This window comes from Coloeus monedula (genome assembly GCF_965178545.1).
Source record: "Coloeus monedula genome assembly, chromosome: 9".
In the NCBI taxonomy this organism is placed as follows: domain Eukaryota; kingdom Metazoa; phylum Chordata; class Aves; order Passeriformes; family Corvidae; genus Coloeus; species Coloeus monedula.
In genome coordinates this window covers 16,300,722-16,318,978 of record NC_138789.1, presented here as the reverse complement: position 1 = coordinate 16,318,978, position 18,257 = coordinate 16,300,722, and the positions used below count along the sequence as shown (strand labels likewise).

General features: G+C 40.5%; 1 protein-coding gene across 1 annotated transcript in view; it reads left to right on the top strand.

Moving 5' to 3' along the window:
- Positions 1-17,557, top strand: part of LRRC8D (leucine rich repeat containing 8 VRAC subunit D) — a gene marked incomplete at its 3' end in the record, with an annotated part of 50,162 nt that extends 32,605 nt beyond the window's left edge. The window contains exon 3 of the mRNA XM_082287631.1: positions 14,988-17,557. Within this exon, the coding sequence (XP_082143757.1) occupies positions 14,990-17,557 (2,568 nt within the window). The 5' untranslated portion in view covers positions 14,988-14,989. The remainder of the gene's footprint in view (positions 1-14,987) is intronic.
- Between the last annotated feature and the right edge of the window lie 700 nt (positions 17,558-18,257).

The following is an 18,257-nucleotide window of genomic DNA, read 5'->3' as shown; positions in this document are numbered from 1 at the left end:
TGTTAACTGAGGGCAATAAAGATTCTGTAATAAATGAGTCATAATAGCATTATTGCTCTTATATAAATAATTTGAGGTCTTGCAGTCTAATCCTGTTGGCCTTTACCTCCATGACTGTTTTAATTTTTGATGGGGATTTTGTTTCTGTTTTAAACCACTTCATGATTACTCATTTCATACAGTCAATTGTTTCTTCCTCCTTTAGGGGTGGAAACAAAGCTTTATTTACAACTTGCTTCTTGTAATTTGACAAAGCAAGTATCAGTGAATATGGCCAGCTTCAGCAAGTAAGTCTATGCAGAACACTTAAGAAGCACTATACCCAGATTAACTATGTGGAAAACTTAGCTCCACTTCCAAAGGAAGAGTTTCAGAGACTGGAGAGAAATGGTTTTATTTGTGAATTGTAAACTGCATTGAAATACCAAAATTTCCTGCTGCCTTGTGTCTTTCAATGATGCATTTGTTAAATCACTTTTCATAGTAGAGTTGCATAGTAGAGAATAATTCCAACACACTGCCAATACTTGAAAACTTTTTTTAGGATGACTTTACTTTGTGATTACTGCTGAAGTCAAAGCGTTGTTAATGTAGAAAATAAAAGATTTATTCCAATTTCTAGCTAATGGCAGAAACTTAAAGTTTCTTCCTTTTCATAACTGGTCAGTCTTGAAACTCTGCCTTCCTCAAACTCTCTGTTGTATTATATAGTAGGAAATCTGATGCAATTCAACTGAATTTTTGGGCCATAAGCCTTTTGAAACAGGATGACACACTGTATAATGCAGTAAGGCTTTGATATAGATTAGGGAATTGAACCTTTTATGCAATATAAATATCAAGTGCTAGCAGAGTCTTTGTCCAAAAATCACTTTTTTTTTCTTGTTTATTTCAATTTGAAGAAACTGATCAGGACACGAGAGATGGAAACGCAAGGTGCCTGGAACATACAATTCAAGTATTGTGAACGGTAGTGAGTGGCACCTGACGCGTGGCATGATGAGGCAGAGACAGTGTGCCCCTGCTGAGCCAGGAGCAGGATTGTTGTCGTGGTCTGTCTCATACAGAATGTTTTAACCCAACGGGAGCTCTGCCTCTCAGAACAGAGCAAGCAGCATAATAAGCTATCAGCCATATTTCAGGACTAGGCTGCAACAACAGTGCCTGCTTATGTGTGGTGAGCAAGGATCCGGCTTTGGTATTGTGATCCAGGGCTTCTTCACAGTGAACATGGACATGGCTATGCCCATATGCAAGAATTTAGAGCTCACAGTCATAGCATCATCACCTGCCTTCTTAAAATCACACTTTTGGGCCTTACCTGCTAGGTCAGTTGGTGCTGTGTGTGGATGTCCCAAGCTTTGTGAAGGGGGTAGAGAACAGTACTTCACTTTGGCTTCCCAGAGCAAATCTGTTCTTGGGAAATTGAAACCAGTGAATAATTTACTTAAATTCTCATTAATCCAAAGGTGCTTGGTTGTTTTATATCTAAGAGAAAGAGTTTTTCTTGTAGCCTTTGAGGAACTTGAAACTGAGATTAGAATTTCTGTTTAGTCTAAAAGGGAACAAAAACTATCATAGAGTTCTGGGCCTTGATAAAATTTTTCATGTTTAAAAAAAATGTACTTCAGGCATGATTTGGCAGGCAGAACTCCTGGTCAAAGACAGGCTGTTACAAAACTTTATCTTAAATTAAATGGGTGGTTTCGTTCGTGTTTTGGTCTGGCCATGACAAATCCTAAAGTCTTGACTGATGGTTATGTAGTCATATGTATATTATTGCTGTACACCCACACACACAGGCAGTCGTCCAAGTGTGCAATGAGATAACAGGAAAATGTAAATAAAGTGGATGGCTAGTTGTACTAATGTTCTTGAGTAGATCTTTGTGAAAATAATGCCAGACAGACTTAAAAATAGGTCTGTATCGAAGATGACTTGCATTCAGCTATGACGTGATACAGGTCACTGTGTGGGAAATTGTGGCCATTTTGTGTTTTATTTTGTGTTGAGTCAACAACTTGAAATGCAAACCAAGAGCTCAAATAATGCCTGCTGTCCCTGGTAGTTGCAGGATGCCTCCAGGCTACCCTGTTCTGAGAGGGGTGTTTGCAGGCTCATGGGGCCATGCTACCTGATCACTCTGAGTGCCTGGAGGTCTCTGCCTGCCTGGGCGGGGGAGCACTGTAGTTGTTCAGTCTCTCACCACCACCACTGCTCCAGAACTGGTGTTTTCTGGTGGTGTTATGTTCCAGTTTGACTAAATTTAGAAATATATCCTCTGAGAGAAGGCAGGTCACAACCACCCCTCCCCCACAAGGTTCGGGTAAAAATAAATTTTCCTCGAAGGAAAGTGAAAGAGATAAAAACAATTTATTTAATAAACACACAGGAAAAGGAATAATGATGCTAAATAATAAAACCTCTCGCTCTGCTGAGAGAAACCTGGGAAAATTTCAGAGTCCTTCTGTAGATCTCTCTGTCCCCCTCCTTGGAGCTGGGATGGGGTGGTGGGCCCACCTCCAGGGCCAAGGCCTCAGTGGAAGGTCCTCCCAATGTATTCTGATGTTGACACCATCCAGCAGAGAGAAAAGGGGAAAAACAAAGTCCCAGGAAAACAAAAGTTCAACTCTCCAGAGGAAAAGGAGCTGAGGGACAAAACCTGCTGAAAGCTGGCTGGAAAGAAAAGCAAGCCAGGTGCTTCCCTTCCCTCTCGCTCTCCTGCTGCAGCTGAGAAAAAGTCTCTGTGTGACCTTGAACAAGCTGCAAACTGCTTTGAAAAAATTTTGCTCAGGTTTTCCTTCCCCCTCTCAGGCTCAGTTTAAAGGCATAGAAAGGCACAAAAATTAATTTCTGGGCATAGGGCAGCGATATGGGATACACATCATAAAGTCACCCCAAGACATGTTACAAGATAAAAACATCAGTTGCTCCATCCTGCTTTGAGTAGGTGATGCCTAGTGCATCACACATGCCTGTAGAAATACTGCTGGATGTGATGTTAAGAATTTGCCTTAGGACAAGTCCTTGTTCTTCTCAGGACACCAGGGCAGCAAGGGGGGCTGGATTGCACCTCTTTCTGAAAGCCTTGCATTATGCTAGATGGAAGTCACAGTGAGAGCCAGAATGCTGAAATCACTGATGTACTTGCGCAAGCTCAGACTTTACATTTCCCCTTTTTTTTGAAATCTTGGCATGTTGGTGGAAGGACTGGAAGGTGATTTAGAAGGTAAGGACCCTTCTTCTGCCAGGTCAATATGATGCAGTGCTGTGTCCTGAACTTGCCTTGCTGGTTATCCATGCTTGCACAGAATCTCCTGGGATCTCCTGGGGACCTGACTGGGGTCTGCTGAAGGATGTGAAAATTACTTACAATGGCAACAACAAAACCTGTTTTATTTTCCTCCAGTCAGAGGGGACTCAGCTTTTATTTTTGGAGCAGCTATTGTGCTACCCTTAAGTGATGTGAAACTTGCTAAAACAAGTTCAAATGGCAAGTACCTAGGATAAGGGGAAGCTGCCTGCAGAATAAAAAAGCTGCTTCTGCACTGATTTTCTGATTTGGCCGTCCAGGCAGGTGTTGGCTGTAAAAGACAGACAGTGACATGATACATGGATGCATGTCTGTGAAGGTGGCTACCAAAAATTTTAGTGCAAGTGTGTGTGTAAGCCTGTAGTAATCATGAAAAAGTCCTAAGTGCTGGAGCAGGAGTGGTATCTGTAGATGGGATTGAATAAAGTGTCTCCTTTCTGTATTTTTATTTTGCTCGAGTTGAAGTATAAACTCAGCTTCATTATCTATTTTAAAACAGATTTGACTGGAAAGGAAAGCTTCATTGTCCATTTCACTGGAAAGGCAGGTTGCAAGAGTTGTTACTTTTAGTACCGTATTTTTGAGATAGCATCATACTCAAACCAGTGGGAAGGAGTATGGCTAAGTATATAGGAATGCCGTAATTGTAAAGGGATTTATTTGGACATAATGTTAAGCCTTCTCAAAGATGGCAGTGCATTAAAACATTAAATTTGATTATACTTTAATCATGCTGTTATCCCACTTTTTTATCTTTTTCTGGAAGCCTGAGGGAGTTTGGTTTTTGGCTTTGAATGTTACAGCCATAAACATGCTTATCATTGCCTAACAAATAATCACTTTTAGATTGTGAGCCTTCAGGGGCAAGGGTTGTCTGCCCACTCCCTGCTGGAGGGCCCTCAGTGCAGAGGTTACAATTCCAGCTGGAGCATTTGAGTCAAATAATCATATAAATTTAGCAATAGTAAATATTTGAACTGGAGGTTGTATGGATCTGCTGGTGCTGGTGAATGGCATCAAGCAGCACAATGGAACCTTACTGAACCTTTTTGCAGAGCTGAAAGCTTGCTTGTTAGAGCAGGAGTGCTGCAATCTCTGGGAGGACAGCAAGTCTTAGAACATTCTTTCTGTTCTTAAGGCAGTGTTTTGAATGGGGTTTTGAGAAAATAAAGCATAAAAAGGAAGGAGGTGATCTGAACTCATCAGCAAAATTTCAAAAGAGCCCCCAAAATACATGTTGCAGCACAATTTCTTTTTATGCTTAAGTACTGTAGTACACACCCTGAACCAAACAATTACGGGACTAGATGGACTAAGCAAATAGCTTATCTCTTACAGAAAGCAGCTTAAGTTTAGAAGAGGAAAAAGAATTATAGTAAACTTAAATAAATCCGTTTGAGGATAAATGCTTCAGCTGCAGGCATTTTTCCGGGCATGAAACCACTGGAGGTTCAGCTATTAAAAGCTTGGCAGGAATGTGGTAACCATTAATAACCCATCCTTCATCTGCTGATCAGAGTTTTATGTGAGAAGTCATAGTTGTTACCCATCTGGCAGGATGTCTGAGGTGTAGAAGATCTCTCTGCTTGATAAAGAGCAGGTAGTGTTGGCAGCAGGCTATCAGTTTTGTAGTCTCTGCCCTGGGTTGGGGGAGACAGGATGCTGGGGGGTGTCAGGGGCTGCTTGGCTGTTATGTTGAGTAGTTTCTGTGACATGGCTTTACAGCTGGACCTTGGCTTGAGTGAGGAAGTATCCCCTTCTCCCTGGGGATAAAAGAAGCTGTGTGACATTTAAATAGGAACAAAGTTAGACTGTTGTCCCATACGGAATCGAAGAGACTGTGTATTTTAAAATTGAGGGTACAGCCTATTTACTGAGCTGTAAACTAGCATTTTAATTTTTTTATCAAAGCAGCAGAGTGGGTAAAAGGAAAGGTGGACTTCAGGTGTGTTTTTTCATATCCTGATTCTCAGCTGCACTTAATGCACCTTCCTACTGCTCTTGCCACAGAAAAGATCTTGGCAGAAATAGAGGAAATCTGATTGTGAGTAGGAGGCTTGTGTTTACATGTAGCTGCCTGTGTCACTGGGCACTTTTTTGTGGGCATGCACATGTTTAATTTGTGTTCGTTGTTTTAAGTTTTTAATTTAAGTGTGGCCTTTCCTAGATTGCTTTTAAATAATGGGTATAATGAAAGTGTCACTGCAGATATTTGAAAATACAGTAGCTTATATGTGTGCAAATCTTTATGAAACTTCTGTTCAGCATGTAACCCAGTGAGAGTCACTGTGTTTGCAGGCTTAAGAGATGAACCTGCTCAGATAGGGAATAATGGAGCCTGTTCTTTAGTGAAAGTTTTGTCTGTTCTTGGCTGTAGATCTCCATGAGGTTGCTGTTAATGTTCCAGTGCAAGGTTGCTTACATGTCCATTAAAAATAAAAGGAAGGAGAACGTATTCATTGAAAATAGTTTACTGTAGTTACTTGGTAAACCTGCTTCCATATGGATGGGAATGCAGTTTAGAAATTAAGTAAAACAAGACTTCAGTACCATGAGTTAAGGTGGAGAGGTCATTTTGCCCTGAAGAGGCGCTATTAAGATCTACAGCAACACATTCCTTTCTCTTTGGTAGGCACTCCTTATTTCGGTACATTTAGGGTGTGTAGTTAGAGCTACTAATATGTTTGTAAATTATTTGTATCTTTACATTCTGTGGCTTAAAACCACCAAACTATCAGCTCCGATGTATGCCAGGTTAAATTTCTTACCACTTTGAAGTTGCCACAGTTCCAAGTGAATTCGGAAGGAGAGACAGACTCTGGCAGTGTGTGTGGCTGTGCATGAGAAAGGAGTATTTTTCAGAGGAATTGCATGAGTTGCTGAGTGCTATCTGTATCTGAAATCAAGCAATTTCATGTAACAAACTTTGTAGCCATGTGGACTTATCTATGTAAAAGCAAATTTAAACAACTTGGGTCTAAACCATTTTTAACTGTTCTATTTTTCAGATTTCTAAACTAAAAAGGAAATAAACGTTTGTTTTATTGTTTTACTTTTTTTCATCTTCCAATCCTTTTAATTTATTTTTAATTGTATTGCTGGGTTGTTTTTAGTGATAAAAAGCAGCCTCTAGGGACAAGAGCTACCAGATGTGCTTTTATTTTGTTGCAGCTTGCTTTTGCAACTTGATAAATTCCCAAAGTGCTCTGGTTAGTAGAAGTGACAGATGTTTACTGTGTGTTCCTCTACTTCTGATAGTGGTCATGAAAACACTGCAGAAACCTCACGGCCTAAAAGACAGGGGAACAACAGATTTAGAAATGGCAAAAGGATTAAATATTTATACTTAAGCGCAAGCAGCTGTTAGTTTAGTGTACATTGTACATCCATGCCAGCACAGGTTAAATCAACTTCAGTAGTTTTCAGCTGAGTCTGCACTTGAGTAAAAGTGCTTGGTGTTAAACTGGGAGCACTGCACGCACAAGTTAGGCTGTCTTTTCAAGATTACTGGTCTGGCTGTTTTGGGAATCCTGTGAAATGAGATACAAAGTGTCTGCTCACTATTTTTGCTCTCTGGTTGGGTGAAATAGAAAATGCTGTTGGAAATTTGGTTGCTCAGCCTTGGTGCGAGTTTGATCACTGGGGATGTGCTGCCTCAGATAAAAGAAGGATGAATTGGCATTGTGTAAATAAGAGTGGTTGTAGCAGCAGTGTAAGGGCGGGAGTGCATGTGCCGGGGTATATCCAAGGCGTGTTCTTTGCCTTTATGTGCCAGGTCCTTGCCACTCTGCTGGAGGATTTCTGTTCTGGCAGCTGTGCCCATGAAATGCCTGTGCATTCATGGACTGTTGCTTACAGCTATGAAAAGCATCTGAAGTTCAGTATTTACCCTACTGGTAAATGTCTCATTAACCATCTCTTTTGGTTTCTTGCATGTTGCCTTGCTAGGTGGTTTGTTTTGTAACTGTAAAATCACACGTGGTTAACTGACTTCAACTGGAACATATCTAATCCTGAGCTGTTTACCAGATATATAGACCAATGAAGAGGGATGCTCAAGGACCACTCTCTCCAGTCTTGTTTGCTTCTCCCATCTCTTCTCTCCTGCCCTTCATGGTCTCTGACCCTGCTAACCTGTGAGAAGTAAGGATGGAGCAGTGTTGCTGAACATCCAGCTTTTAGGGTCTCCCCGAGCTTTCTGAAGTGTAGTGGGCATCTGCTCTGCACTCTGAAGCCTGGGGTTAAATATCAATAAAAACTGAAGCTTGCACTTTTGGCCAAAGCGGCTCTTTTATAAGAGCATGCTCAGGAGTACTGCAGTAGGCAAAGTGGGAAGTTGTTCATTTTCTGTGCTCTGTAGACACAGAATCTGCATGCAGCAAATACAGAGTTAATGGTGTTAATAATTTGGGGTTTTTTTTGGGAGCTCTAATTGTGTTAGTAATCTTTGGGTACTTTGGGGAGCTACTCAGAAATATAACAATGGGCTCCTGTTTTGAAAGTCATCTTTAAACAGACCTCTCCGGTCATTTACAGTAAGGCAAGAATGAGGTAAGATTTGACAGTTTATTGTTAGGGAAATAATGGCTGCTAATACTGCTTTCTAAATATCACATTGATTTCAAAACCATCTGTGTAGGAGTTTGGTGTATGGCACTAGACCTTCAAAGAACTGGTAAACAAGGAAGATTCAGTGTAAACACTTAAATAGCAGCATCCAAAAGTAGGTTAGAGTGTTACACAACCTGAAAAAGCCCAGCTTTGAAGGGCAGCATTTTTTAAGATTTTAAAAAAGAAAAAAGTGGTTTTTTATAGATTTCATTTTTGTAAATGGTACTAATTTGATATTGATTATGTAAAGAATCTTATTTTTGTCTCCAGCTTACTGAAGCCTAATATTTCTTTATGCAGTCTAAGAGAAATTAGATTTTGATAATTTTTTTTGCAAGTTACTGTCAGTGAAGTTCATGTTGTTCATAAAGGTGATGCTTCCTTAGTTGGAGAATGTATTTGCGGACTATATTGGAGATTATATATATTATGTATATAAATATGTAGAGATATATATATAGAGAGAGAGAGGGGGAGATTATATATCCCCTTTAAGGGAAAGTCCAAAATTATAGCTGTGCAGTTTGGACAGTGGGATGTGGGAACTGGGGAGATGGGTTAGATTTGGGGGGTTTTGTTTGGTTTTGGTTTTCAAATAATGAGTGTATGAGTCGTGCTAATTATTCCTCCTTGATCATTTAAGTGTGTTATCAAATAAGAGCATCATATGTTTCTATATATATTTATCTAATGTGAGTTCATGAAAAGCTATTGTGGATCTCTTGTTCCTTAGTTGAAATGTTTTTCTCTCTAGGAAATATCCTTTCAGCTTTATGTTCGTTGCTTTTCCTTATCCAGTCATGATCCATTACAGGGTAGCCAAACAAAAATAAACCAAACTAGATCTTGCAGATTGATTTAAAATGGGTATATTTGATTGCTGTCAGATGTTTAGGGAAGAAACAGTAAGTGGGAATTCTTGTCATTCTAATTGGGTGGAAAGAAATAATGGAAATCTTTTTCTATGCAGCTTTTTATGTTAAATCTTTCTCTGATTTTCTAGAGATAAAGGCACTGATCAGGAAGTATCTGATAACATAAGCCCCATCCTGGTGTTAATGTTCTGCAATGCCTTCCATCACTAAAGTAGCAGCAAAACATTTCCTATAGTAGACAAACACTATAAAAATGCCCATGTTGTATTTTCCTGTGAAATGTTTCCTGGACTTTTCAGGCAGTACAAGACAGTGCTCAAATCCATGTTTGGCTGAATTTTAGGGGTCAATTTGCAGGATGGTTGAGAGGAGGGGCTGTAGTTGCAGTTGTACCTACAGCTGGTTTTGTAGCTTGAGTGGGCTCAGGTAGAGTAAAGCACAATAATCCCTTGTGAAATAAAGCAGCAGAGAGCTAAGTCCTCTTGGCCAACATACTAGGAGCTGCAAGCCAGGCTAGGGATAGTTGGAATATTCCCACTTACTTTAGCAGGGCAATTTCCCTCTTTTACTTGATCCCAAAGCCTAGTGGTGATTAAACCTTCAGTTTGTTTTAAGCTTCTCGTCTCAGAAACTGAATAACCAGTGCAGGTATGGGATGTGTCTGTATGCTCAGAATGCCTAAACTCGTCATGATTCAGAGACTTTCCTGTATGTCTTTGTGCATTATTTCACAAGGGTTCTGGGCCTCCTTATACTTGCTTCTGTGGAGAAGAAAAGGAGGAAAAAGAAAAGGATAATGCCATCTTCTTGACCTTTGCAGATTTTCCATGGAACAATTGATACTGGCAGGGTCCTGGCTAACAGGAATCTCATAATGCATTCTTATCACATTAAGATCTAGTAGTCTGCTTTAATAAGATATTGCAGAAGTAGAAATGGTTGGTGGAAAGTGACAGCAGAATATACAGTGGAAATAAATTTAAACTTATGGTCACTTGATCAAAAACAAGCTAGCAAAGCCTTGGGAAAACTTTTCTTTTCCTTAATTTCCTGTGGGGAGAAAACAATATTGTTCATGGTTGCACTTTTTCTTTTCAGCTAGAAATGTTGAGGTTTTTTAGGGAATTCTTTACCAGATGCAGTGACAATGCAAATTGAGGAATTTTTTTGTTTCTTGAAACAAAGTGGATTTGTTTGGAGTCTTGGGAACCTGGCAGTAAAGGAGTGTATCATGTGCTACGATTCTCGGTATATTTGTTTGTTCTGACTTTGAATTTGCTTTAACTTTAAATATGCTTTTAAGATAGGAGGGCCAGTAAGCTACAGGACAGACAGCTTTTATCTGTAAGTACAGGAAGAAGTAGGATGTAAATAAACATTAGTGACATACCAATCTGCTGCTTCCTTTTCCGCTAACTTCTGTATTTCAGCTAGAACAGTTTCTTAGGAAATATCCCAAATATGTCCATTTTGTATTTCAGCATTTATAGTCTGAAATGGGTCAGAAATTCACCAGGCGAATCACATTCTGACCTCTTTCTATTACACCTTTTCTTTAAGACTAATGAAATTATTGTAATTGTTAAAAAGAACGATTTATTAAATTAGTTGCTACCCTTGCTGATTTAATGTGGGCCTATAGCAATTGTATTGTCATTGTTAATTTTTTTCTCTTTATATTCCATTTTCACTGTAACTTGTATAACTGCAAAATAAACAAAGTAAGTTTAATTCTAGAGCTCCAAATCATGCTATTGCAGTACTTTCAGAACTTCAAGGTTTTCCACCTAAAATCTTAGAAGGTAGCAAAGAAACAGCTGTGCTTAGAACAGTTGCATTTATTTAGGCTAAAGATTTTGGGTTTGTTTCAGGAGAAAGACTACACCCAGTAGATAGCTGGAAGTGATAGGTGGAAGTGAAAGAAGTTAATGTTATCCTGGAATGTCATCCATGTTACAGAGCTGGAGACAGGGTTTGAGAGGAAAAAAGGTTATTTGTTAAAATAGAAGTCTTAATGTAACTGTGCAGCCCTAAGGATCATACTGCAATAGGCCTGGATTAAAATATATTATTAAAACTAAACAGAAATGTGCTATTTGAAAAAGGAGTCTGTCCTAAAATTCCTTACTGGGAATTAAAAAACATTTCTCTTCAAGAACCTCACTTTCCTAGTGTGGGTCTCTTTGGATCTTGGGTGTGTCAAAACCCCATGTTCTGCTGAGCCTCAAGGTCCGTTTGGTGCCTTGTAAACCCTGAAAAGAGCTGAAAGAAGTGTGTGTTTTCACCATGAGAAATCAGGTATTTTAACATTTCAGCTGCACAGGACTTTGTTCTTCAGTTTCAGCTATCTGCTCACAGATGTTTTCTGCATTGGGGTTGTGAGTAGAGCACGCCCTGACTGGTCTTGAGGGGAGACCACCTATGGCAGGCTGGTGCAGGCTCTGCCTGCCAGACAAAGACTGGCATTTGGGTCTTTTTTTTTTTCTTTCTTTCTTTCTTTTTTTCCTTACTTCTGTGTTATCACTGTAGCTTATAATGAAACCCAAAGCCCAATTTGGCACTCTTAAAAGGAGTTGAAAATTAGTGATGAAAATACTATCCACCTACTCCAAGGAATATTTCAAACAGTAGGTTTTAAAAGCTTTGAATAGTTTAAATTCAACTGTGGAATAAAGATATCCAAACCCATTACAGTACTGTACAGCCCTGTTGTTCTGAGTGCCTCTTAATAGTTTGATTTCTAAGTGTGTGCAGAAATATAATAAAAGCTAACTTCTGTGGTTATTAGTTTAGTAAAATCAAACACCAATACATGTTGTGATGGATTTAAGAGAGAAAAGATCAAATTTATTTGCAGGGTGTCAGAATGTGTCTTATACTGTGTGTAGGTTCGTAGTTTTTCGTTTTGGTTTTTAAGACTCAGAACGTTAAAAATTTTGGACATGTAAGGAGGCAAACCTGTTTTCAGCTCTCGGAATTGATTTTTGCTAGCTGGGAAAAGGTCTGACTGTCTTTTATGAGACAGTGTTAGTAATGCCACAGAGGAGTGTTTTGTGTTTTATAACTGCTAATCTCTGCCAGAACAACAGCTCTTCTCTGAGTATCAGTAACGTGAAAGAAAAGATGTGTTCAGAACACTGAATGTGCTACTTCTTGGTGTAAAGCTCCTGTTACACCATGCTGCCTACAGCTCCACAAAGAGGATTACTCAGGCTCTGTTGTGTCTCCTAACCTTTTTGGAAATGATGTTGTGTGTGCAAGACAGAGGTCTGGTAGAGGCAATCTTTAGCTTTTGCTGTTTTTTCTAAGTCTTTAGCTGGAGCCACTTTGTGCTCTGTCATTTCTTTTCCATTATTTCAGTTGTTTAGAGCAGTTATGTCTGCAGTACTTGGGTTTCAGTGCTTAATCCACATGTTCTCATGGCAGAAGCAAAAAAAATCACCTTCTTTCTGTGAAAGGCATTCTGGAGGCCATGCCCCAAAATGCAGTGAAGTAACTTCCCACGTAATTAGCTAGTGCAAAGTTGAGGAAAAGGCTAGCCCCAGAGGAACAAGCAGTAGCAGCTACCTGTGTTTGTTCCAGCAGTGATCTCGTTCCTCCTTCCCACCCCACTTGCCCTGCTCTCCCTGCACCGTGCATGGCTGCACGAGCTGGGGCACGGCTGCCGGGCGCCCGCAGGACTTGGCCTTGCTCCACCTTTGGCTTTGTGCTCTCCTGCTGAACTCACCTGGTGGGCAAGAAGTTCTTGTGGCAGCCAAGGTAGGTGAGACCACAGTGAAAACGGTGTGGAGATCGAGAGTATCCCTTCCAAAGAATTTCCTGGAAAGAAAAAAATCCATTCAGGGGGAAAAATCACCTCTACTGCTGCTCTGTGGTTTTCCTGTTCTGGGCAGATGACACAGTTGAGCCCGAGGAGTTAGGAGGGTCATTTTATATCAATCTGTTCACTTTAGCACAAATGGCTAATGCTGTTCATTTGCACACTGTTGTTATTTAAATGTCCAAGGTAGCAATTCTAGGGCAAGCAGTCACGCTGTGACTCGGTGTAGGTAAAGCACTGGGAGACATTAAAGGTGGGAGTTTGTAGCTAACTTCCACGTAAGGCACTTGGAGGCTTTGATAGCTGGGGTGTGTTACTGCTTGGTGTCCTTCAGCACTTTCTACAGCAGCTGTAGCCCTTGGGAGGTGGGTGGGGACAGGCTCAGGAACCCTGCTGCTGGAAGGAGGTCCTTGTGCTGCTGGGAGGACTGAGACATCAAAAACTTCTGATGAGGGAGGAGTATTTGACATTCATTTTCCCACTGGAAAATAAAACGAGAACTGGAAGCTCCTTCTGCTGGTTCCCTGAGAAACTGAGCTGTAACTTCTAAGTTTTGGCAACTGTGCCAAGAGCACTGAGATGAGTGCTGCAGTGAGATAAAGTCCTCTCCTCTCTGGCTGCCTCTGCCACATCTCGGGCTTGGTATGCAAGACTGGTAAAAGCTTCTGGGAGGAGTGGGTGGGAGGCCAGGGACTGGATATCTCCCTGTGTTGGAGGAGAGACTTTGATCATGAGCTCTGTGGTAGTAAAGACAAGTGCTGGCCTTTCCCACAGACATGTGGGAGCTGCTTGCACTGGTGTGGGGAAGGAGGGGTGCTAGTGCATGACTTTGACCATATAGGCAATTGCTGGTATTTGAGTTCTGTGTGTAGAAAATGCCTTTTATCTAGAACTAATTGAATCATCGCATTGTATTTATGTTGCCTGTGACACTGTGCTTCAGGGTATGTAAGGTACAGGTCTGTCTGATCTGTTATGCTACAAGTTAAAAATAATAAATCGAATGCATCTTGTTACTGCTTGCTTTGATCTCCTTGTGCTCTGCTAAGCTGTTTATCTCCCAAGCAAAGAGAGACAGACTCTGTGGGATAAAGTACCTACTATCTCCTTCCCTGCTGCATGTGTGCACACGAGCTAGATATTTTTCTTTAGAAATGGCAAATTTGGGTCACACATTCAGCAGTTAATATGATGATTTTACCACATCCTGCTTGCGCAGGAAGCTTATTTTTTTTAAAGCTGGTAAGTTGAGTCCTCCATATTTTGTCAAAACAAAAAGCAAAGCAAGTTATTTAAAGCTGTAGAGAGGTTTTGGATTCTCATGTGGTCAGTTTGCTGCTTTGTCTCATCATGCATATGTTTAAGATAAAATGAAAGCTGTGCAGTCGGCTCCTGTGCTACCTGCACCAACCAGCTTCCTGTGATCACTAGGCTGTGATGATAATCTGAAAAAATGTTTTCCCCATTATATTAAGAAAGAGTTGTGGGATTTGTTCTTGGTTAGCTGGCTTGAATCAGTTGGGGAAAAATATGTATACAGTACCAATATTTGGTCCAGTCATAGAATAAACATTTTGGGTTGGAAGGGACCTAAAAATACCATCTAGTTCCAACACTGCTGCCATGGGCAGGGATACCACTCACTAGATCAGGTTACTTAAGGCCCCATCCAACTGTTTTTTACTTTCAAACAGCTAAGTATGTTAAAAAATATGTGCCAAATGTTCACATAGTAACTGCAAGGCTTTCACTTGTGCAGTGGTACTTAAAAGGGAAGGGAGCCAATCAATCTGATAAGACACGTGGATGATACTGTGTTTTGCTAGATGGAAAGAAATGAGAGGCCTTGCTGACAACATAACAAGACCTAAAATGTGCTGTCCAAGTCATGAGCAGAGTGCAAAGCATTTAGAAAAATGCTATTTTTTTTAAATGCAAGGTACCACAAAATACTGTTAGTACTGGATTTTATATGCTGAGACTCAAGCAATCATTTTTACAGAACTGGATTTTGTATTGTGTAGTCTATTGTTGTTCTTTTTATTAATACATATCAGCTACAGCATTTTACCTTTCAGATATTTCACTTGCACAGAGCAGGCTCTGGTGCTGTGAAGTGGCAAAGATAGATATAAACATGATCTAGCTTGAAGTGAGAAGCCTTCTGTTTTGCTAAAGTAATGCACTGTTTTGGTCATATCCTTTGAGAAAACTGTTGAGCAGGATGATGGACAATGTGTGACAGGCAACGAAAAATAAGGAAAAGTGAAACCTTCCGAGGATCTGTATGTCATGCTGGGATTGTTTTTAAATGGTAAAATTAATGTCCCCAGTCAACAATACTGATTTTGTCTTTGTTCTCTTGTAGGAATGTTCACCCTTGCAGAAGTTGCATCACTCAATGACATCCAGCCAACTTACCGTATCTTGAAACCATGGTGGGATGTATTTATGGATTATCTCGCTGTTGTTATGTTAATGGTTGCCATTTTTGCTGGAACCATGCAGCTGACAAAAGACCAGGTGGTCTGCTTGCCAGTTCTGCAGTCTACTGTAAATTCAAAAGTGCAGCCTGATACATCAGGGAAGGCCGACTTTACCACTGTTGAAACAACCACTGGTCAAGAAGAATCATCAGCGAGAACTGTTTCCTTGGGAAGTGCCCCTACTGTAACACCTGACATTCTTCTGAGCAGAGCTACCTCTTCTCAGTATCAACCCACTGAATCAGGCCAGGAGCTGAAGAAGGAGCAGAAAGATTCCTCGGGCCGTAAAACAAATTTGGATTTTCAGCAGTACGTATTTATTAACCAGATGTGCTATCATTTGGCTCTTCCTTGGTACTCCAAGTATTTTCCCTATCTTGTTCTCATCCATACTATCATTTTAATAGTCAGTAGTAATTTCTGGTTCAAGTATCCCAAGACTTGCTCAAAAATTGAGCATTTCGTGTCTATATTGGGGAAGTGCTTTGAGTCTCCTTGGACTACAAAAGCATTGTCTGAAACGGCATGTGAGGACTCTGAGGAGAACAAACAGAGGTTAACTGGTGCCCAGTCCCTGCCCAAGTATGTTTCCACTAGCAGTGATGAAGGAAGCCCAAGTGCTAGCACTCCCATGATAACCAAATCTGGCTTCAAATTTTCAGCTGACAAGCCGATGATTGAGATTCCCAGTGTCACGATTTTAGATAAGAAAGATGGAGAACAAGCCAAAGCACTGTTTGAGAAAGTCCGTAAGTTCCGGGCTCACGTGGAAGACAGTGATCTGATTTATAAGCTCTATGTTGGCCAGACTGTCATCAAGACTGTCAAGTTCATATTTATTCTCTGCTATACTGCAAACTTTGTCAACACCATCAGTTTTGAACACATCTGCAACCCAAAAGTGGAACACCTGATTGGCTACACACAGTTTGAATGTACACACAATATGGCTTATATGTTGAAGAAGCTGCTTATCAGCTACATTTCCCTCATTTGTGTCTATGGTTTTATCTGCCTCTACACGCTGTTCTGGCTGTTCCGAATACCTTTAAAAGAGTACTCTTTTGAAAAGGTCCGAGAAGAGAGTAGCTTCAGCGATATCCCCGACGTCAAAAATGATTTTGCGTTTCTCTTGCACATGGTAGATCAGTATGACCAGCTGTATTCTAAGCGATTTGGTGTCTTTTTGTCAGAGGTAAGCGAGAACAAACTGCGCGGAATTAGTTTAAACCATGAGTGGACTTACGAGAAGCTTCGGCAGCACGTCTCCCGCAATGCCCAGGACAAGCAAGAGTTGCATCTCTTCATGCTGTCAGGGGTTCCTGATGCAGTGTTTGATTTGACAGATCTGGATGTGTTGAAACTGGAGCTCATTCCTGAAGCGAAAATTACAGCCAAAATTTCCCAGATGACGAATCTTCAGGAGCTTCATCTGTACCACTGCCCTGCGAAGGTCGAGCAGACTGCCTTTAGCTTCCTCCGAGACCACTTGAGATGCCTTCATGTGAAATTCACAGATGTTGCAGAAATTCCTGCGTGGGTGTATTTGCTCAAAACCCTCCGTGAATTGTATTTGATAGGCAACTTGAACTCTGAAAATAATAAAATGATAGGGCTTGAATCTCTTAGAGAGTTGAGACACCTTAAAATTCTCCATGTGAAGAGCAATTTGACCAAAATTCCCCCCAATATCACAGATGTAGCACCACATCTAACAAAACTAGTCATTCATAATGATGGCACTAAGCTTGTGGTACTCAATAGCCTTAAGAAAATGACTAATGTTGCGGAGTTGGAACTGCAGAACTGTGAACTGGAGAGAATTCCCCATGCCATCTTCAGTCTCTCTAACTTACAGGAACTGGATTTAAAGTCAAATAGTATACGCACAATTGAAGAAATCATCAGTTTCCAGCATTTAAAAAGATTGACTTGTTTAAAGCTGTGGCACAATAAAATAGTCAGCATTCCTTCATCCATTACCCACATAAAAAATTTGGAGTCTCTTTATCTCTCCAATAACAAACTTGAAACCTTACCTGCCGCAGTGTTCAGTTTACAGAAACTTAGGTGTTTAGATGTAAGCTACAACTCAATTGCGGTGATTCCAGTGGAAATTGGTTTGCTTCAAAATCTTCAGCATTTTCACATCACAGGAAACAAAGTCGACGTTTTGCCAAAACAGTTGTTTAAATGTGTTAAATTGAGGACTTTGAGTCTGGGACAAAACTGCATTACCTCAATCCCAGATAAAGTAAGTCAACTGTTGCAGCTGACTTACCTGGAACTGAAGGGAAACTGCTTGGACCGTCTGCCAGCTATGCTGGGGCAGTGTCAGCTTCTCAGGAAAAGCGGGCTCATAGTGGAAGATCACCTCTTTGACACTTTACCCTCAGAAGTTAAAGAGGTGTTGAATCAAGACACAAGCATTCCCTTTGCTAATGGGATTTAGACTGAAATGCTCTGGTAGCTGGCTTCCAAAACAGCAAAGGCTAGATAAAAATACGGCAATTGTGAGATCATGGTTTTAAAAAGCAGAATTCCTTGGAAGGCAGAATTACTAGCAGCATTAGAAGAAGTGCAACTGTGTGTTCAATGTTTGCAGTGTTTTAAAAGTTCATTTCCAAAATTTTTGAGAGGATAAAAACCTTAATAATCTCAATTCTTTTTTCCTTAAATTGTTTGTAACTTGGATGCTGCCGCTTTTGAATGTTTACAAATTTGCTTGTCTGCTTAAAGTAAATGATTAAATTGATGACCTTTTCTTACTATGCAAGTTATTCCTTAAGGTCTGGTTTTACTTTAGTGCATTATGGGGAGGCAAACCAAGGCTAAATGTTGTATGTGATATGGGCCTAACAGCACATGAAACACATATTGAATTGTGTTGTTAGTGTTTAGCTATCCTTGGCAAATGAAACCAGTTTGGGTGTGATTTGAACTGCACCAGAACCACCATTTTCCTGCATTAAGGTATGTGGTTTCATAGAATCATGGAATTGTTTAGGGTGGCAAAGACCTGTAAGATCATCAAGTCCAATCATTAACCTAAACACTGCCAGGTCCACCATGTCCCTAATCACCATGTCTGCGCTTTTTTTGAATGCCTCTGGCAATGGTGGTTCCACCACTTCCCTGGGCAGCCTATTCCA